At 39.1% G+C, this 22,270-nt stretch overlaps 1 protein-coding gene across 1 annotated transcript in view; it reads right to left on the minus strand.

The window, feature by feature from the left end:
- Positions 1-22,270, minus strand: part of HAO1 (hydroxyacid oxidase 1) — a 72,288-nt gene that overhangs the window by 38,302 nt on the left and 11,716 nt on the right. Inside the window, exon 2 of the mRNA XM_036752933.1 lies at positions 19,241-19,392. Coding sequence (XP_036608828.1) covers positions 19,241-19,392 — 152 coding nt within the window. The remainder of the gene's footprint in view (positions 1-19,240; positions 19,393-22,270) is intronic.

The raw sequence follows: 22,270 nt of genomic DNA on the forward strand, positions 1-22,270 counted from the left end.
ATAACATGGTTAGCTTGGAAGGTGAGTGTGAGCTCTGTCTCCCATCACTAATATCACAAAGGGGTTTTGCTTAATTATGAAAACCCTAAGAGAACACCAGGTTTTACATGTAAATTATGTTAGGCATTAATGCCTACCTCTATAGTGAAAAATCAAACACATAAGTTTCAGTGCATCGTGACTTAAAAAATCAAATGCACGCACATTTCTTTCCAAAATAAGCTGAGCTGGTAAATCCTCACAAATGGCTTAGACACATAATTGTGTTTCTGGAGTTTGGCAACAGTTTTCTTTACATCAAGCCTTGAGAAGAATGTTTATTTTCAATCCAGAGATATTGGATTAAGGAAAGTAGGAGGAAACCTAATGGGAGTTCAATTTTTAAGGGCCTCATCACCGAGTTTGCAAATCCGGATACAACTTCATTTATTTGTACTCATTTCTACTAGCATTTATCCCACTCCTACTCAGTACAAGGTGCCGTGCTAGGTGCTGGGGGATACAGAAACAACAACAAAAAAATCAGTTCCTGCTTTTAAGGAGCTTACATTCTATGGGGAAGAGGGGACTGAGAGAGGGGTGTGTATGTACACTAAATAAATACAGGCACATCCCCAAGAAAAATGCATTCTGGTTAGAAGTCAGTCAACAAGCAATTACATGTTTAGTACAAGCCAGATATTAAGGCCCGATGATACATAGAACGGCAAAGTCTCTGCTTTCAATGAGCTTACATTCTAATGGGAGAGACAACAAACAACTATGATTGTATGAGATATGTATAGTGTAAATGGAAGGTAATCTCAGAAAGTCACGTGGTATGTGTGCTGGGGTTGGGGAGTGGGGGAAAGATGTGCCAAGAAAGGCCTCTTGCAGAAGGTGGGATTGGAAAGTGGAGTTACATGGGCTCAAACCCTCAAAAACGGTAGGTAAGAGTTCCAAAGGATAATCTTACCAGCAAAGGAATGGTTCCCACAACCCATAACCTGCCTGAAGCAGGCAGCATAAGCCTGGAAAACATTGTCCTGGAATCCTCTGGGGCAAAAGTGCTGTAAATAGCACTTCTTAGTGCAATGCCTAAGGACTTCTGGGTGTCACCTCCCTGGGGGCTAGTCTGGGGCTGCCAGCAGGTGATGGGAGTCTAGACAAGATAAACCTCCCCCACCCAAAAAAATAAAAGAAAAAAAAGATGGAGGTAGAAAACAGTTTGTGGAAGGGGAAGAAGCCCCCTTGAGCTGTTTTATTACCATAGAAGTAACTGTGTCACTTTTAATGGAATTTGATATTGTTTTTAGCATGCTGTTGTTCAGTCATTTTCCAGTCATGTCTAACTCTTCATGAGTCCATTTGGGGTTTTCTTGGCAAAGAAACTAGAGCATTTGTCATTTCTTTCCCCATTTGTTAGCATGAATAAGTATTAATTTGGGGTTTGGGAACATATACGTATTTAACTATTGAAGTTATTCATAATAATTTTATATCATATTACACGTGTCATCTCTTTTGATCCCCACAACAACCCCATGAGGGAAGTACCATTATTAAACTCATTTTACCAGTGAGGGAACTGAGGCTGAGAGGGGATGAGTAACTTCCCTGAAGTCACTGGGCTGTATCTTAGGAAGGATCTGAACCCTTCACCTTGCAGCCTAGCTGCCTTTCATTCACATCTCTAATTTTTCCATCACACCACTATCAGCTGTATCTAAGTCTTAATGCACTGGTCTAATTCTATCACATTGTCCCCACCCACCATGGATTATGAAATACGTACACACACATACACACACACAACATGCATATGTATATATGTGGTTTTCTCATTGTCTCCCACATTAGAATGTAAGTTCCTTGAGAGCAGGGACTGTATTTTTGCATGCATACCTACATACTGATAAACATATATATAGAGATAGCTATAAAGATATTTATATACATATATTTTACATATACATACACATGTGTCCATATATGTACTCCTATATGTATACATATGTATGTATAAAATCTGTGGTAGATTATTAAAAAACTCAATATATATGTATGAATATCATCCCCTATGAGTGGAATAAATTCTCCCATATTTCCTACTGAAATCCTTTCCTTCTTTCAAGGATCAAATTAGGTTACCACAGGAAACTTTCCCAGATCTCCCTAAGCAGAAGTGAACCCTCTGCCCTTAAATTTCTCATGCCTTACTCTTTGACCTCTCCTATGCACTTATCATATTCAATTTATTTCATACTCTGGGAGTGGAAGGAGAAGGACACAGGAGAAAATGAGATAATATGAAAATAAAAGACATCAATAACCTAGTGGTTCTATTTTTTTTTAATTTTATCACAGTTATTTGTGTATGTGCCTCATCCCTCTACTAGATTTTATACTTCTTGAAGGCAGGAACTATGTTTCAGGCTCCTCTTTGTATACTCAGTGTTTAGCACAGCGCACTGCACCTAATATTGAAGGCATATTAAGTTGAACTTGGCTGTGGTTAACACTGCTTCCTTCCTGGGATCTGAATTATGCCTTTGTGTGGGTGGGTCACAAATGACTTCCAGGCTAGTGCTCAGTTAACCCAGCTTCATGTGGTGATACAACACTGCTCTGATTATTACAGAAGGGGAAAAGAGACTATGTTGATATTCTGTATACCCAATTGGCCTAAGTATTTTTTGTTCATCTATTAAGCTAGTGTCTAAACCAACATCTCCTGTCAGACTCCATTCACATACACCAAGGAAAACGGGCTCTGAGGAAAACTTAGGAGTCCAAAACACATGGAACAAGAATGAGGGCCAAAGAAAGATGTCTATTTTTGATTTGGACCAGGGTATTTTCATTATTGCAGTCCTGCCAATGATCTGGGCATAATGTGGTTCAGAAACAGGAATCTAGTGAAAGGGATACCACAAGGCACAAGTTAAGAACAGGAAGAATGGTTTAATCTGGGAAGGGACCTTGTTCTGGGTAGAAGAATGGGTGAACCAAAGTACGTAAAGAAACTCCTTATGATCCACAGAAAGATTGCATAGTCACCCAAAGGAAAGGAGCCTACATCCCACTCTAGAACCACTGGGCAGGAAAAGAAGCTTCAATTTGGGGGGCTCCCTATGGCAAGTAATTAGAAAACTGCCTTATACTAATGGAGCTATATTACATGGTAATAATTAGCTAGACATAGCTACCAGAAAGTTGGAAGGTCAAGAATTTCAAAGGAAACAAAGGGGAGAGGGAGAAAGGTAGTTTTGTCAATAAGCACATACAGCCTGAAAGCCAACTCATGCCAGCAAAAGAAGGAACTTTCTTATCCGAGAAGCAGAGTGGTACTGATTAGGTCTGATGAGTAGAAAAGCATTTATTTGGGGGGCATGGAAAATAGAAAGGGAGGATCTGTGCCAAGGCCTTGGGTTTCCCCTTTAGCTTTTCCTGTGCTTTACTGGGTAATTAAATAGAAGCCCTAAGTTGGGAGAGAGGAGTTGATCAAAGCCGACATGTGAAGGATTGACTATGAAGGAGGAAGCAACAGAAAGCCTACTGTAAAAATGCCAGGGGCTATTTGGTGAAGGGAACAAACAGTCCTCCACACTTCTGTATGACCCCAAGTTTACAAAGACAGGCCAAATTATGTGTGATAGGAAAAGTAGGGGGACTAGCCATTCAACAATCGGTCAGTCACCAAATATTTATTAAGTATACACTTATGTGCCAGACAATGTGCTTTGTATTTGGGATACAAATACAAAGAATGAAATAATGCCCATGCTCAAGGTGCTTAGAAGGGGAGCCAAAACATGAGTTGTACAGATGATGCATTGGTACCCACAGAAAGTCAAAAGACCTTGAGGAAAGGCTCCAGGGTATTAGATGGATCCTCTATGTAGGATTTTTGAGAAGTAGATAAGCTATAATTTGCCCACATTGACAAGATCATAGAGCTATTTAAATATTGAGGAATACTTTAAATAGACAAGGTAGGATATCTCAAAAGACTTAGTATAGTTTTAAGCTTTAGTAGCTTAATACTGCACTAATACTTTTGGGACATCCTGTATTTAAAAAAGGTTCCCTTCGAAAATAAATTACAATTTTTTGAGTCTTAGTGCTTAGAAGCATGAGTTTCTATGATGTGGAAAATTCACTTCTGTGAAACAACACCTCATGGTGATGCCAGGTAAATGAGGCAATACTGTATTTTGAGTTCACATGGTTTCTCTGGAAGGAGCCAACATTTATGGGAAAAGGGAGCCTCATTTCCAAAGTTGTGTTTTCTAGAGGGGGAGAAAAACAAACATGTTTGAAGTGCCTAAAGTTATTTTCTTGATGAAATGCATTTGATCAAAAAACTCCTGCAATGACTTACTCACCAAAACAGCTGTGCCGAAAATAATTTTGTTGAGAAAATGCATTTTGTCATCTGTGCAGGAAGTCATTATGTAATGGGAAAAATATGTAATGACAAAGTACAAAATGGTTGTGTTGATCTAAACTAAGGGTCTGTCATTCTGGCGTGTTTGTATAAATGTGCACCTTAAAGTCCATTGAGTGTGTCAGCCTTCTTTTTTCCCCTGCAGGAACTGTGATTATGAGGAGTAGCTAAAAACACAATTAACATTGTGTACTAAATGAATAAAATTGTGCTTGAGATTGCCCAGAAATAAAGTTCTGGAGTCAGTGACCTAATGGGAAGAACAAAACTTTCAGCTACAATCATGCTTGAAATACTCAGAAATGGTCAGACAAATCCCAGTTTGAAATTTGGGGAACTTAATCAATTTAAACACTGCCAAGAATGGCCAGGAAGCCCGACATAATCTTTCCAGTAGCTTTCTGATGGTCCATTGTCTAAGGGTACAACAGTACAATCTGAAGCTGCCAGTAAGGCTCTAGGCCTGGTTTCTTCCACTTGGGAAATATCCACATAGAAGAGCACACCCAAGTATAACTTGCTCCTCCCTTCTTTACCTTTATATGGCACATCATTAACCATGTAGGACTCATTATGCCCAGATCATTGGAAGAGCTACAGTGAGACATGCCCTGACACAAATCAACAACAGGCATCTTTCTTTGGCCCTTATTCTTTCTTCGTCTGTTTAAGGCCCCTAAATCATGCCCAGAACCCTTTTTTCTTGGATTGTGTATGTTGGATTGAGGGTGGGGAGGGAGTGTTGGCTTAGATACTAGCTTAATAAATCAACCAAAAAATTCTTAGGCCAAGATTATATAAATCAACACATTCTTTACATAATTATCAGCATATTCTTTCTCCTCTTCCTGTGGTAATCAGAGCAGTGTTGTAATGCAGCATGAGATTGGGTCAAGAGAGTGCTAAGTCGTCCTCCTGGGTTGATATCCTACAGAATTATCTTCACAATTTATAATTGTAAAGTTGTAAGGAACTTACATAACTTGTATGATCACATGGGAATCACACCACAGTGAAATGCCTTTTAATTACAGCTTTTAGATAGTATCGGGTTTATACACGACAACCACAACCAAACTCCCATAGTCTAAAACCTTTAATGTCTGGATTCTGATGGGAACTTCAGAATTTGCAGCATCATGCTATGTAATTAAGCACAAAGATCATTCAGGAGTAAAGCAATTTGATGACTTAGAAAAAGCTTTAACAAGGGCTAAAGACTAGAAGATACATACTAGAAAATGTGTTCTTTAAAGTTGGCCATTCACAATTCTTTTGATATTTAAGTATATCTACTTATCAAGTGGTTTAACCTCAATTTGTCACCCATTCCCCAGGAGAATGCTGAGAGATAGGCAACAAGGAAGACTATATCTCATGCTAGTTTTAAGAGGATATTTGACATTGACAACCATTTAGTAAGCTCTCGTCTTCTCCGAACATGAACAGGAATAAATATTTAAACACAAAAGTAAGATGTGCAAAGCTGACTCCCTCTTCTGCCTGCAATGAATCATACCTCCTCATTATCATCTAAAACATTTAGTAGCTATAGACAGAGCAATTCTGAGCAAAACCCTTTCTTGATCTTTCCCTGGCTTGTTTTTAATCCAAAAAAACAAACCTTTTTTCTGAAGAAAAGAGAAGAATAATCAAAAGTATCTCAGAGGCAAAACATTGACTTAATCCAGTCTAGGCAAAGTTAAAGCTCACTGGGGTGTTCTCAATGGAAATTTACACAGTGGGAGTAATGAAATGTATATCTACTTGGCCACATAGTGCAATAAATAAATAAAGATATATATGTAAAGCATTTGAAAATACATTTTTCTGGTCTGAAGCAAAGGAAATGACTTTTTCCCCCTTCATTTTTAGCAGTCTTTCACTTGATGTTAAGGCTGAGCATTTAATCATGGAAAATCCAGAAAATTCGACAGCTAAAGGATCTCACCTTCACCCTAACTCAGCACTTCAGTATCTGTATGCTTCTTTGTATTGCTTTACATACCCTCCCACCTGAGCCTTAATAGGTGGCCCACTCAATAGCTGTGTCTAGAGCTTTCACTTTGGAATGTCCTGGCCTTTTAGGTTTAAAAAGAAAGTGTTTGGATTTAATCATTTTATGGTCCATTCAATCCTGTGTGGTAATCTCTAATTGCATCCAGGGGCAAGAATTTCTTTAAAAATTTGACAGTTTAATAAGAATTTGCTAATGTCCTGAGGACTGCTGGAATGCATTATGTAGAATTCCCATTTTCCATTTGAAGTCCCAGAGCTCCCTCATGTGGGACATTTCTACGGAACAGCTCAAAAGTACAAGATAAATGAGGCTATCTTTGATTTTAAGCTTTCTATCCCTTTTCTTTACCTACCTTCTCTCTCTCCCTTATTTCCCTTCTCCTTTCTATTTTCTGCTTTAATCAAATTTACTTGAGGTTACTCTATCTCTAAACTGGTGAAGCAGTTTTCTATCAACTGACAAGTTTTCACAAATGGCCCCTTTCTAATAAAAGACTTTCGTGTCATTCAAAATAAATCTGTATTTCAGGATCCCGAGGTCCCTATTTACCCTCTTCTGAGAAAACAACAGCTTATAAACTAGGAAGAAATTAAAATTGAGCTAACCAGGTGGAATAACACAAGAAATGCTGTTTTACATATAAACCACCATTGATTACTATTGCTGTTCTTTGCTTTTAAAACAAATGGTTTTGTGTTCCTTCCCTGAAGCTTTCAATAAAAATAAACAAATTTTAAAATCCAATGCATAAATTAGTATATTTGAATATGCAATTAATGTAGTAATATAAATAGAGCTAGAAGGCCAGTCTTGGAGTCCGGAAGAACAGGGTTCAAGTACTATATCTGACCTAGCTCTTATAGTCTTCTCAGTCTTCTTTCTTTTTGACATCTATAGCATTCATCAGTTCTGACCAAGAGCTCTTCCTGGAAATTCTGTTTTCCTGGATTTTTCTACCTCTCTGCTCATTTGAGTTTTCTTTGCTGGTTCATCATCCATATAATGCCACTCACCTCTGGTTCTAATCCAAGCCCCTCACCCAGATCCTCATATCTTCTCTCTTATACTTTCAGTGACCTCATCGAGCCCTATGTGTTTAATCAGTATCTGTATGCTGATGATTCACAGATCTATGTATCCACCTCTGTTCTCTCTCTTCAGATCTGGTCCCATATCACTAGCTGTCTATTGGATATTTCAAACTAGATGATCAATAGGCATTTCAAACTCAACATGTCCCAAGCTGAATTCATTTTCTTTCATCAATAACTTACCCTTCTATCAAACTTACCTATTTCAGGCTCCCAGGTTTCTAAATTCAGTATTGACTCCTCACTCCGCCTTACCACAAACATACAATCAGGTGTCAAATATTGCTGTTTCTACTTCTATGACATCTCTCATATCCATTCTCTTCTGAACTGCCTATACAGACACCATCTTAATTTGGGTGCACTGGACTCCTTACTTAAGTCATTGCAATGGAGTGGCCTTACTTGCAGACTCTCCCATTCCATCCTCCACACGGATGATAAAGTGATTTTTCTTTAATGTAGATCTGACCATGTTACTCCTCTACTCAGTAATCTCTAGTGGCTTCTTAACTGTTTCAAGATAAAATATAAACTCCTCTGGCTTCACAAGGTGACCCCAATTTATCTTTATAATATATATTACTCTTCTTCCCACATTCTACAGTCCAGCCAAACTAGCCTTTCTATTCCTCACACAGGACAATTCATTACAACACCTTTGCAATGATGTTTCATGTGTACAATTCACTTCATCCTCATACTCATCTCATAGAATCCCTCACTTCCTTCAAGATGTAGCTTTGGAACCATCTTGTACATGAAGTCTTTCCTGATCCCAACCATGAGTGACATCTCTCCCTAACTACCTTGTTTTCATTTTGTACTTATTCTTCATATGTTTATTCTGAACACACACAGACATATACATACACATACATATAAATATATACACACATACATATAAGCATATGCATGCACACATACGTAGCTAAGATATAGCCAGGTAATAATAGTGGATAAAGTTCTGGGCCCAAAGTGAAGAAGAACCATGTTCAAATTCAGCCTCAAGCCCTTACTAGCTGTATGACCCTGGGAAAATCACTTAATCCCTCTCTGCCTCAGTTTCCTCAACCGTAAAATGAGAATTATAACAGTACTCACCACCTGGTGTTGTTGTAATAAAATGAGATAATATTTGTGAAGTGCTTTCTAAAGCTTAAATCATCTATGAATGCTAGTTATGATGATGATGACTTATCTTCCCTGAGAGAATATAAGATCCTTGAGACCAGAAATAGCTTTATTTTTGTCATTTGTATCCCCAGACTTAGCACAGTGCCTGGCACATAGTAGATGTTTGATGAAAAGCTGTTCAATGTTTGATGGTGTTGATCAAAACCATCACAAGATTCTTAATATAGATCACAAGGGGTTAAAAACTATAAAATGAGGGGCAGCTAAGTGGCACAGTGAGTAGAGCACCGGCCCTGGAGTCAGGAGGACCTGAGTTCAAATCCGGCCTCAGACACTTGACACACTTACTAGCTGTGTGACCTTGGGCAAGTCACTTAACCCCAATTGCCCTGCCTTACCCCCTTCAAAAAAAAGTTTAAAAAAAGTAAAAAAAAAAACTATAAAGTTAACAATATATACAGATACTAGGCGAGAGTGAGAGGCATAAATGGTACTTTTCCTCCACCCCTCCAATCTCCTCCATAGTTGTTGACAATAACAGACACAGGGTCTGGTCACAGGAAACCTGACCTTTGCACTGGAAGTGACAGAACAAAATTGGCTAAGGGAAGTAGATACCTAAGATAAGTATTCATAGAAATCATGGTATTCATTCCTGGTCACAGGAAACATGACAGGGAAACAGGCAAAGAAATAGGAGGCTGGAATTCATGAAAACAAACTTTAAAATATTGACTAGAGCCTATGCAAGGTAAAATACAGGGATCCCAGAAAGTCTTCCTTGCCCCAAAAACATTATTTGCCTGGTCTGCCCCAGAGGCTGCAATTTTTACTGTTGAAGTCACTCTTAATTTTAAAGCATTACTTCCATAAAATTCTCTTGCAAATAATCATTAACATCTTGGAAAAATGAATTTTTCAGACTAGTCTTCTGGTTAGGAGGGTGGGTGGCCCTCTTTTAGGCTCAATGAAAAGAACTGAATGCAAGCTCCCTAATCCTGTGCTGGGTTTGTGTGTTTTCCCGCAAATGAATATTTCTGGTCTCTGTTCAAATGTGATATTGATCTGGCTATATACCTTTGCTTGTGCCATAATCAGGAGTGAGATACTTCTGACACAGATACCAGTGAGTAATCTTGATCCAGAAGAAAAATAGGATGTATGCAAAATTTGTTCCATGCATGTTTCTGGCCCCTTTTTCAATGTTTTTCAAGCATCACCCTCCCAACACATTTCCAAGTGTTCAGTGTTCTCAGTTACTCAGGCCTGTTTAACTCTTCATGGCTCCACATTACAGACCTTCCTTAGCCCTCTCAAAACTTCTGCCTTGCCCTGCCCTATCTCTTTCCTTCAGGGTTCTCATACTTTCACTAATCTAAAAAATTAATTCTCCCAAGATGTTAATGATTATTGGGCTTAATAATTTTTCCCGCCTGGGTTAGAAGCTTTTTGGCACTAACACCTTAAATCAAAAGAAGAATCTCATTTCTTTCTCTTTTTTGCACATAATAGTATTTTTTTCCAATTACATGTAAAAATAGTTTTCAACATTCATTTTTGTAAGATGTTGAGTTCCAATTTTTTCTCCCTCCTTTCTTTCCCTTGTCCCTCTCCAAGACAGCAAGCAATCTGATACAAGTACAATCACATTAAACATATTTCTACATTAATCATGTTGTAAAAGAAGAATCAGAACAAAAAGGAAAGACCATGATAAATAAATAAAAAAAGTGAAAATAATATGCTTTGATCTGCATTCAGACTCCATAGTTCTTTTCTGGATGTGGATAGCATTTTCCATTGAGTCTTTTGGAATTGCCTCGGATTATTGTATTGCTGAGAAGGGCTAAATGTATCATAGTTGATCATCGCACAATGTTGCCGTTGTTGTGTACAATGTTCTCCTGGTTCTGCCTGCTGAGAATCACATTTAAATAGCAGAAAATTCAGACACTGGGGCAGACCATGCAAATGATGTTTTTGGTCCAAAGAAGAGTTTCTGGGATCCCTGCAATTCACACTGCTCAGCCAACCTTCCCCTCTTCTAGCTTTGCCTTTGGCCATTGTTGGTGAAACTCTATTCAGTCCAACTTTATGACCTTCTTTCTCTACTTTTTGTCTGTTCTCTATCACCCTTTTTTCTTCTTGCTTTCTCTTTTCCTGCTTTCCTATGTGTCATTTTTTCTTTCATTCTTTTGCTTTTTTCCCTATCTCTCCTTTCTAAGTTCATTATGGTATGACATTTATGTTCATTGGCCCTTGAGGATATCTAACAATCAGATTCTAGAGCTAGGATCAGCCAAACAACAAACATTTATTTAGTGTCTACTATATGCCAAGCACTATGTTAAGCAGTCAGGATACAAAAAAAAAAATTTAAAAAAATCCCTGCCCTCAACAGCTCATAATCTAACGACAGAGACAACAAACAAACAGATATGTACAAATAAGTTACATATAGGATAAATGGGGAATAATTAAAAGAGGGAAGGCACTAGAATTAATAAGGGGTTGGGAAAGGCTTCCTATAGAAGATGGAATTTTCTTTGGAACTTGAAGAAAGTCAATAGGCAGAGATGAGGAGGAAGAGCATTCCAGGTGTGGGGGACAGCCAGAGAAAATTCCTGGGGGCAAGAGATTGAGTGCCTTGTTTGTGGAACAGCCAGAAGACCAGTGTCACTTGATTGAGGATGTGGTAGGGAGTGAGATATAAGAAGACTAGAAAGATAGGAGAGGGCTAGGTTATGAAGAGCTTTGAATACCAAGCAAAAGATTTTATTTTTGATCCTGAAGGTAAGAGGGAGTCACTGGAGTTTGTTGAGTAGTGGAGATGACATGGTCAAACCAGCACTTTAGGAAAATCACTTTAGTGACTGAATGGAGGATGGATTGGAGTAGAGAGAGACTTGAGGCAGGCAGACCTACCAGAAGGCTTGTAATCAAGTTGGCAGTAATTGCAGAGTCTGTACCAGAGTGATGGCAGTGTCACAAAGAAGGAAGCATACTGGAGAGAGGTTGAAAGGATAAAATTGACAGGCCTTGGCAACAGGTTGGATATGGGCAGGGCGTGAGGGTAACAGGATGACTCCTGGGTTGTGAGCCTGATGGACTGGGAGGTTAGTGGTGCCCTCTACAGTAATAGAGAACTTGGGAGTAGAAGAGGGTTTAAGGGGAAGATAATGACTTTGGTTTTGGACATGTTAAGTTTAAGATGTCTACCGGACATCCAGCTTGAGCTGTTTCAAAGACAATTGGAGATGCAAGACTGAGGGTCAGCAGAGAGATTTGAGAATCATCAGCATAGAGGTCCTTTGAATCCATGGAAGCTGATGAGTTTACCAAGTAAAGTAGTATAGAGGGAGAAGAGAAAAGGGCCCAGAACACAGACTAGAGGGCTTGATCTGGATAACTATCCAGCAAAGAATGAGAAAGAGTGGTCAAATGGTTAGGAAGAGAACCAGGAGAGAATGGTGTCCTGAAAGCCTAGAGAGAAGGAAGAAGGAAAAGAGAGTAATGAAGAGTGTCAAAGGTTGTAGAGACATCAGGGAGAATTAAGAAAAGGCCTTTGGATATGGCAACTAAGAGATCATTAGTATATTTGGAGAGAACAGTTTTGGTGGAATGATGAGATCAAAATATAGATTGTAAAGGTTAAAGAGAGACTGATAGGAAAGAAAGTGGAGGCACCTATCATTGATGGCCTTTTCAAAGAGTTTAGCCCACAATGGGAAGAAAAGATATAGGATGATAACTAGCATGCATGGAAGGATCAAGTGAGAGGTTTTTGAGGTTGGGGTAAACATGGGCATATTTGTAGGCAATAGAGAATGAGTCGGTAGATAAGGAGAAATTGAAAATAAATGATAGAGTGGGCATTATAGAGGGAGAAATCTGTTGGAGGAGATGGGAACTTTGTACAAATTATTTAATTTCTCTGAACTTCAGTGTCCTAACCTATAAAGTGAGATCGAAAAAGCACCCACACTTTAACCTACCTTGAAGGGTAATTGTGAGCACCAAATGAGAAAAAAGTACATAAAGTGCTTTGTAAACCAGAAAGCAGCATATAAATGTTAACTATTTTTGTTTTTGTTGTTATTATCTCTGAGCTCCTGTGGCATGAATTTTGATGATGTCGGCAAATCAACCTACACTTAGAAAGAATGGGAAGGAAAGTCCCCACCCGTTTTGATTCTCAGAATTAAGGCATTTTAAAATAGAGTCTGGTTCCTGCTCCTTTGGCCTTTATTTCCTGCCCTTTGGCATCAGTATGTGTCAAAAGTACAAAATGCAAGTTCACAGATCCTTAATTTCAAAATAGGCAGGAACCTCCATAGTCATCTAATCCAATGTATATCTGAAGGAAATCAATCAATCACAATGAAATACCCAAGTGATTATCCTGAGCCTGCTTATAGAATTCCAGCAAAGACAAAGAAATCAACCATCTCTCTAGAAAGACTGTTCTAGTTTTGGAGTGTCCTGTTAAGACTTTCCTGACATCAAGATTAAATTCGTCTCTGAAATTTTTACACACTTCTCCTGATTATGAACCCTGTGGCCAAACAAAATGCTCCTCATTCAGCTTACACAGGACAGACATTCAAAAACTTGAAGGCAATGCATCAAGCCATCACCACCACCCTCTCCCCGTCCCAGTCTTCTCCTCTCTAGGCTAAACATGCCCAGTCCTTCAACTAATCCTGAGATCACATAGATTCATGGTCCTTCATGATTCCAGTTGTCCTGCCCTGGATTCTCTCCGACTTATCAGCCCAGAATTAAACACAGTACTCCAAATGTAACGTATTAGAGTATAAAGGGATTATCATTTTACTATTCCTGGAAGATATACCTTTCCACAAAGCCCAAAATTGAATTAGTTTTTATTGGTTGCCACATCACACTGTCAACTCATATGTATTTTTAAAGGTTTATTGTGGTGTTTTGTGTTTATATTGCATACATTTACCAATTTTAATCACTTCATGAGAAGAACTTATTGGAAAGTGACTGCAACATTTTACATCCACAGCAGCCATCTTTACCTTTCTATTTTTTAAATGGACAGAAATCTATTTTCTCCCTCTGTCATCCTCCACTCCATTGGGGAAAAAAGGAAAAATTTCTTGTGACAAATATTCATAATCTAACCAAACAAATTCCCTCCATGGCTGTATAATAAATATGCATTTGTGTGTGTGTGTGAAATATATGCACATATAAATGAAACTTAATATGCATTACAAAATCACGACAAACCTAAGATACAGAAAGAGTTACAAATACATATATGTTCCATATACGTATGTACATTGTATTTGTATATATAGATATATTATACATGACATATATGCTTATAAAATATATTTATAATAATGTGTATACCCTATGTTAAACAATAAAGATGCATATAAGTCTCATTCTACATCCTAAATCTGTCATGTCTTTATAATATATATTACGTTTCATCATCTGTATTCTGGAATCACAAATGAGCATTGTTTTTCCAATTTTCAAAACCATTTGTTTTTGTAGTATTGTTGCTACTGTATTAAAAAATCTACTAATTCTGCTCATTGGGCTTGCAGTCCTCACAAATCTTTAGCTCTTTTTCTTTAGATGCAATAAAATTTAACTGACTCCCAATCTTACACCTGGGAATCTGATTCTTTTGAACTCAAGATTTTACATTAATCCCTACTGAATTTCATCTTTTCTCCAATACTCTTGCCTGACAGTATCTTTTTGGACCTTCTGTCATCCAGTGTGTTAGAATATACCATCTATGTCTTTATCCAAATTATTGATAGAAATGTTAAATGGCATAAGAGCAAGTACAGATCCCTGCCAGACTCCACTGGAGACCTCTTGCCAGGCTGACATTGAACCACTAACCATAACTTTTTTAGTCTGATTATTCAACTTGTTCCAAATCCATATAATTGCATTATTATTGAGTCTACATCTTGCCATCTTTTCCACAAGATTAGCATGAGAATCTTTGTTGAATACTTTATTAACATCTAGGCAAAAAATGTCTATATTCCCCTGGTGTACTAGTTTTATAACCCTGTCAGAAAATGAAATAAGATTAGTCTGCCATGACCCACTCTTGATGAAGCAATGTTGGCTCTTTATAGTTGCCATTTCCTTTCTTAATTGTTGCAGGGAAATTTGTGTGAGGGTATTCTTCCCCACCCCCACCTTTCCCCGTAGGTGATGCATTGTAGGAGTTCATTTGGAATCTCTGTCTTGAATGCTTTTTATTATGGGAACTCACTAGAGAAATTTTGTTCACCCTCTACAATTGCATTGCTAGGGAAATTTTTATCTGGACTTCCATTTGGAATGCCCTGTGGTTTTACAGAGAGAAGTTTGTGGTTTGTCTATGGGCTAAAAGGACCTATTTTCATCCAGGATAGTTTGTTTTCTCACCTGAAGATACAAATGATATCCAGTTGATTACAGGTCTTCAGTTCCTTTTGGGAGAGTCCCATGTGCTCTAAGAGCTCATTTGGGACCCAAGGTTCATTCTTTTATTCTTCTTTGGGCTCTGCTCCTAACTGTTGGATTATTCCTCCACCATGTCCCAGCAGCCTCCTCGCCCTGTATCCCTTCTGATCTGATTGTTCAGTTCCTCCTTGAAATCTCCATTTTAAAGAAAGTGCCCAGGCCAATGATGTTCACTTCTTTATTCTGGTCTGGATTTCACTTTTGACTCCACAAACTTCTTTCTCCACCATACCCAGTGTGGGTACCTTCTTTTCCCTCCCCAGCTTTTTAGCTCTCTTTTGTGTGTTTTTCACCCATTAGAATGCAAGCTCCTTTAGGACAAAGACTGTCTTTCTTTTCCCTTATATTTTTAATCCCAGTGCTTATCACAGTGCCTGGCACATAGTAAGTGCTTAATAAATGCTTATTGACTTATGTTACTTCTTCTGAAAGAGGAAGATTATTTCCCTCTGGCATTTATTTACATTTACTTTGATTATTTTCCTTTCTAATTTCCTTGGCACTTTTACATGCACCAAGAAAAGTGGCAACCCATGGGAATACTGTAAAGTTTTGCTTGCTTGTTAAAATTATATAACCATGTTTTGAGGGTCTCTGGACCCAGCAGCTGTAGTAGATGTAGAGCAGGGATTCTAGTCACCAGCTATAGTAAGTCTAGACCAGGTTTGTATCATGGACTTCTTTGGCAGTCTCATGAAATCTATGAGCCTTTTAAGAATAATATTTTAAATGAATGAAATAAAATGCATAGGATTACAAAGGAAACTGATTGTATTGAAATTAAGATTATTTTTTTCCCATTTAACTTCACGGACCCCCTGAAATCTATTCTGCGGACTCCAAGGAAGAACTCCTGGTCGACGCTCTCACAAAAGACTATTGGTATTAACATTACCTAAAATTCATGATATATGAACTTTGCTGATACCCTTTGTGAAAGGTAGGAGAGGTGTTTAACTGGATAATGCTTGAGCCTCTTCAAGTCACCAGAGAGAAATAAAGAATTGAATACATTAATAAATGTGGCTAAAATACTTTATTTGAGTTGCTAGGGTCAAAAAATATTGAATTGACGAGCTGGTGTAGTAGGGCATTGATGAAGGGACTCCTGATTGAGTCTCCAAATGTACTGGAGGAAGTTATTATGTGAAACTAGAGTAGCCAAGTTTGCCTATGAGAGGGTAAGGAAACTGTTAAAGATTGTCAAAGACTAATGCATTTGCCCCTGGCTGTGTATTACCTAGGTTTAACTATGTATTACCACTCATTAATATGGTTGTATCCTGCTTTCTATAAGCACTGACAGTGCTCACTGACAGTGGCCCACAAAGGGCATCTATCAAGTCTTTCAGTGTTCTAGGATGTAGTTCATGTGGAGCTAGGGGACTTGAATCAATCAAGAAACACTATGCACTCTTTTACTATTTTCTTACTTATCTTGCATATTGACATTTCTTAACTAATTTTGTTCTGTCGTTTCCATTTTAGTCCCAACTAAAACCCCACCTTCTCCTGGAAGCCTTCCCTAATTCCTCTTAATTCCAGTGCTTTCTCTCTGTTGATTAGTTCCTATTTATCCTGTATATATATCTTGTTTTGTTTATATTTGTTTGCAAGCTGTCTCCCCCATTAAATTGTAACTTCCTTGATGCCAGGAACTGTCTTTTGTATCCCCAGTTCTTAGCACAGTACCTGGCACATATTAGACACTTAATAAATGCTCACTGATTAATTGGAAGAGGAAATATAAGCAAAATAAGTATTGAGCCATTCTGCTTTCTATCATTCACTTCCCTTTTGGATATCCTTCCTTTTTCTAATAAAGCTAAAAAAAATAGACGACCCCCCCCCAAATCAACAATACATTGTGGAGTGGTGGACAGAGTGCTGGGCTTAGAATCAGAAAAAAACTCGAGTTGAAATTCTACTTTGGACACTTAACAGCTTTGTGAGAACCTAGGCAAGTCACTTAACCTGTCTGCCTCAGTTTCCTCATATGAAAATGGATATAATAATAGCACTTACTTCCTAGAGTTGGGAGAATAAAATGAGATATCTGTAAAACACTTTGTAAACCTTAAAGCACTATATGAATCCTTGCTATTATTATTGTATTGTACTTACAACTTTTTCTCATTCTTAGCTGTAGGATTCCTGATATTTTTTATAGGATTATACCATATTTTCATATCCATCATCTTTTAACTGCCTTTCCTTCCATGTTCTACATGTTATTATTTTTATTACTTTTTTAAATCTCAGGTAGATGAGAGAGTTCCTTGTGTATCTATTACTGGTCCCTTCTCTTCAGATTCCTCCTAGGTCTGCAGTTGTTACAGTTATATTTGTTTCAAAAGAGGAAGTCTGCAAAACTTCTGTTGGGTGCATGTCTCCCAGCCTGACACCATGAATATAATTGTTAGAAGTGTAGGAAGCGGACTTCCGGGGGTAGAGCCAAGATGGAGGCTGGAAATCAGGGACTTGGGTGAGCTCCCCACCACATCCCTCCAAAAACCTATAAAAAATGGCTCTGAACAAATTTTAGAACTACAGAACCCACAAAATAGCAGAGGGAAGCAGGGATCCAGCCCAGGACAGCCTGGATGGTCGCCGGATGAGGTCTATCACGCACGGAGCAGAGGGGAGCAGAGCTCAGTGTGGGAGGCAGCAGGACCAACCAGACCAGGAGCCGGGCAGGACAGGCCCTAGCACCCTGAATCAGTGAGCTGTGGCAGTTGCCAGACTTCTCAACCCACAAACACCAAAGACAACAGAGAAGGTTAGTGGGACAAGCTGCGAGGGACAGAGTTTGGGGTTCGGCCACCGCCCCAGGGGCCATGGGGGAGGTGCAGCTACAGAACTACAGATGCAGTTACTTCCGGCCCCAGGCCCACCTGGTGGGAGGAATTAAGTGGCAGATCAGAGCAGGAGTGCCGAGCCTGCTGAAGATCTGTGTCAGGTCCGGGTTGGTGGTTCTTGAGGAAGGAGGAGTGCTGGTGTGGCAGAGTTGGCTGTATAGAAATAGCTCTGAAATCAACAGTGCATCCCCTCAAACTTGGAACAAAGTGCTCTTTGCTCTACAAGCAGTCATACCCCTCTGAAAAACTCAAGGGTCAAGTAAGTTGGCTGGGAACATAGCCAGGCAGCGAAAACACACCCAGATTCAGTCTCAGACTTTGGAATCCTTCTTTGGTGACAAAGAAGACCAAAACATATGGCCTGAAGAAGTCAACAAAGTGCAAGAGCCTACACCAAAAGCCTCCAAGAAAAACATGAACTGGTCTCAGGCCATGGAAGAGCTCAAAAAGGAGTTGGAAAAGCAAGTTAGAGAAGTAGAGGAAAAATTGGGATGAGATATGAGAATGATGCAAGAAAACCATGAAAAACAAGTCAATGACTTGCTAAAGGAGATCCAAAGAAATACTGAAAAAAATATTGAAGAAAACAACACTTTAAAAAATAGACTAACTTAAATGTCAAAAGAGCTCCAAAAAGCCAATGAGGAGAAGAATGCCTTGAAAGGCAGAATTAGCCAAATGGAAAAGGAGGTCCAAAAGACCACTGAAGAAAATACTACCTTAAAAATGAGATTGGAGCAAGTGGAAGCTAGTGACTTTATGAGAAACCAAGATATTATAAAACAGAACCAAAGGAATTAAAAAATGGAAGACAGCGTCAAATATCTCATTGGAAAAACCACTGACCTAGAAAATACATCCAGGAGAGATAATTTAAAAATTATTGGACTACCTGAAAGCCATGATCAAAAAAAGAGCCTAGATACCATCTTTCAAGAAATTATCAAGGAGAATAGAAGTGTAGGAAGCAAAACTAGAGAAATTACTATATCAGCCCTTAATAAGAAATGCTTTATGTAATGGATTGAATTTCTCATCATTACTGCCCAAGTAAACAGTTCTGATATGAGTAAAACTTATCTGTACGTAAGAAGGAATCATGGGCAGAAAGTAGAGTAGACAGTCATGAACCGCATAGCCAAAATTATGACATTTATCTCTTTGCTTCCCCATAAGAAGCTCTGTTTACCTCTCACAGTAGCAATCTCCCCATCCACATGAGCCATGCGTTGCATGGCTGTGGGTGCAACACATATAGGCATGCTGATACTCTGTCCCAAAACAGAGGTGGTCAGGTCTACATCAGCAACATTCCGGAGCATCCGAGGATATAATTTCAATCTGGAAGAAATAAAACACAAAACAACAGTGAGTTTATGTAAAAAAAAATAATAAAAGACAGGGGGGCAGCTTTAAATTACTTTAAAGTTTATAATCAAGTTGTTGTTGGTGTTGTCACTGTTATCTTTCCATTGGTGCATTGAAAGCTGCAGAAAAGAAAGTTGCTATTGATGTTTGTAAAGATGAGATATGGAAATCTGAATTATTAACTCCAATGGTTCCCTACTACCTCTAGGAACAAATATAAAATCTTAGATTTGGCATTTAAAATCCTTCATAACCAGCCTTTTTCTACCTTTCTAATCTTCTTACACTTTGTTTCCCTCCACAAGCTTTAAGATCCAGTTACACTGGCCCAGTCTATGCATTAAGGGAACGCTCTCCCTCCTCACCCTGATCCTTAGCTTTTTTGCACTCCTTCAAGACTCAGAGCAAATCCCATCTTTTATAGAAAGTCTTTCCCAGCTTGCTGTCACCGCAAGCAGCACAGACTACATTACCCAGTGTCCCCCGCGCGGACCCGGAATCTTCATGGAGAGCCGGGGCTGGAGGCCCAGGAAGACAAGCAGCTTCGACGCACTGAAGAATTCCGATCAGTGCAATGACCAGTCATGACTCTAGACGACTTTATGATGAAGCGTGCTTCTTAGCGGAGGTGATGGACCAGAGGTACATTTAGAGGTGATATCAGCATGGCGGAGCTACTGGCCTCCCAAGTGGGCCCTCTAGAGGAATCTTTACCTGCCTTGCAGAAGCTTCCCTGCTCTTCTTCCAACATAGCCCAGGATTTCCTGGAGGGAGAATTAAGACTGAATGCTGAGCTGGACAAGCTGCAGTTCTCAGAGCCTGTGGGCTTTATTTATAACCCCTTGAAATATGCCTTGGAGCTTCACCGAAACTATGTCACCAGATACTGCCAAGGTCCCCAGGAAGTGCTGTTTTTGGGGCATGAACCCAGGAATCTTCGGCATGGCTCAAACTGGGGTTCCATTTGGGGAAGTGTCTGTGGTCCAGGACTGGCTGGTACGTTTTATCTCTTCCTCCTCATTGGCAGTCTGACCAGTGGAGATGGCATTGGCGCCTGTAGGGGATTAACGTGCTATTCTCAGAGAAAGGTCCCAACCAGAAGCCATGACTATTTGTAGGAAGCTTTGGTCTTGCCCTTTTAGGACATGGGTGTGAGAAATGGGCATTGTTGCAAAGGAGGGATCAAGGTTAGACTTGGAGAGGACATCCTGACCCTTGAGGGTTGGAGGCACTGAAATACACTACCAAGAGGGGGGACATCTCTGTCCTTGAAGATCATACCTTCGTATTCACACTTTGTGGTAAAGAACTGCTCTGCTCAGGTGGACCTGATGACCTCTAGAAAACCCTTTTCAGCCTGAAAACTTATTTCTGGATGCATTAAATCCCTAACCCCTCAAAAAAAAAGTCTTTCCCAGGAGCGTTCCTTTCCTAAGGGATTAATTTCCAACTCACTTGTATGGCATGGCATCATCACCTCCCTGATGTCATGGTCCTCTTAAAGAACAAAGGACAAACAACAACAATTTCCATACACAGAACATGTATATGTCATGTATGGACATTGTGGATTTTATGTTGTTTTCCCCATTAGAATATGAGCTCCTCGAGAAGAGGGACCACAATGTTCCCTTTCTTTGCATCCCTAACACTCAGCATAATGCCTCACGTGTAGCAAATACTTAATATAATTCTTCTTGACCAACTAACTTTCCTCAAGCCACTGTGAGCTGATGGTCTCCAGGACACAGAGAAGATTGAAAAAGACTTTGCCTGAGCATAATATATACATATAAGTACATACATATCTTAACTTTGAATCTTTTCTCTGCCTGGTTTCAATTTCACAGAACAAGATGCCCCAACCAGGTGAAGCTCATCACTTCTAAACTTGCCACCATGCTGCTAACTCAAGCCTTGATTGATACGACTTCCTTCATTCTCCTCTTCCTTCTGCTCAGAGGGCTGGAGGGTGGAACACCAAACTTCTCCCAAGGCCTTCCTTTATAGAGAGCAGAAACTGGATGTAGGTCACTCCACTCTGCATCTCTTGCTTTGCCTGGTTTTAACTCCATGGAACAAGATGCCCCGGCAGCATTTCCACTGGTGTCCCCCACACCCTATCTCCACTTTCTTACCTCCTTTTATGTGTTGTCTCCCCCCATTGGACTGTAAGCTCCTTGAGAGCAGGGGCTGTATTTCTCTCTATTAATTGTATCTCTAGCACTTGGCACATAGTAACAGTAAGTGCCTGGCACTTAATAAATATTTATTGGATTGGTTTGGATATACATTCTCAATCCTACCTTTTGTATTACTCCATTAGTGCCATGCTGTTTCCTGCACGTTTTAATCATTTTTATTTCAACATTTCATTTGACCTTTGGCTTATCACATGAATTTGTCTGAGATTGTAATGTTCTAAGTTTCATAATGATATAGCATCACCAGGAGAATATTGGTGCTTAAGAGGTGGGCTTTTGCAGTAATAAGTGGTTTGGGATCACCTAAATCCTGATGGATTTTCCTAAAAGAAATCCAGTTCAGTCTTCCCCAATATAATTCTGACCCCAGCTAATTAACCATTTATAAAACTTATCTCAGGTATGCCAACAAAAAATCTAATTTGACTATCCAGCTCCCTGTCATAATCTGGGTAGTATACACTTTTCGTCCATTTAGTTTCTTCAGTGTGGATGGTTATTCTAGTGCCTTTCACATCATTGTGGTTCTCTGAGGAATCTTTTTAGTGTTGTGAAGCTCAATGAAATTTATATGGGGTGTGTTTCCTTTACCAGCAACTATTTTTAAAAAATAAAATATATAATCTGCTTGTTTCTAAGACCATTTA

Source organism: Trichosurus vulpecula, chromosome 3, assembly GCF_011100635.1.
Source record: "Trichosurus vulpecula isolate mTriVul1 chromosome 3, mTriVul1.pri, whole genome shotgun sequence".
Classification (NCBI taxonomy): domain Eukaryota; kingdom Metazoa; phylum Chordata; class Mammalia; order Diprotodontia; family Phalangeridae; genus Trichosurus; species Trichosurus vulpecula.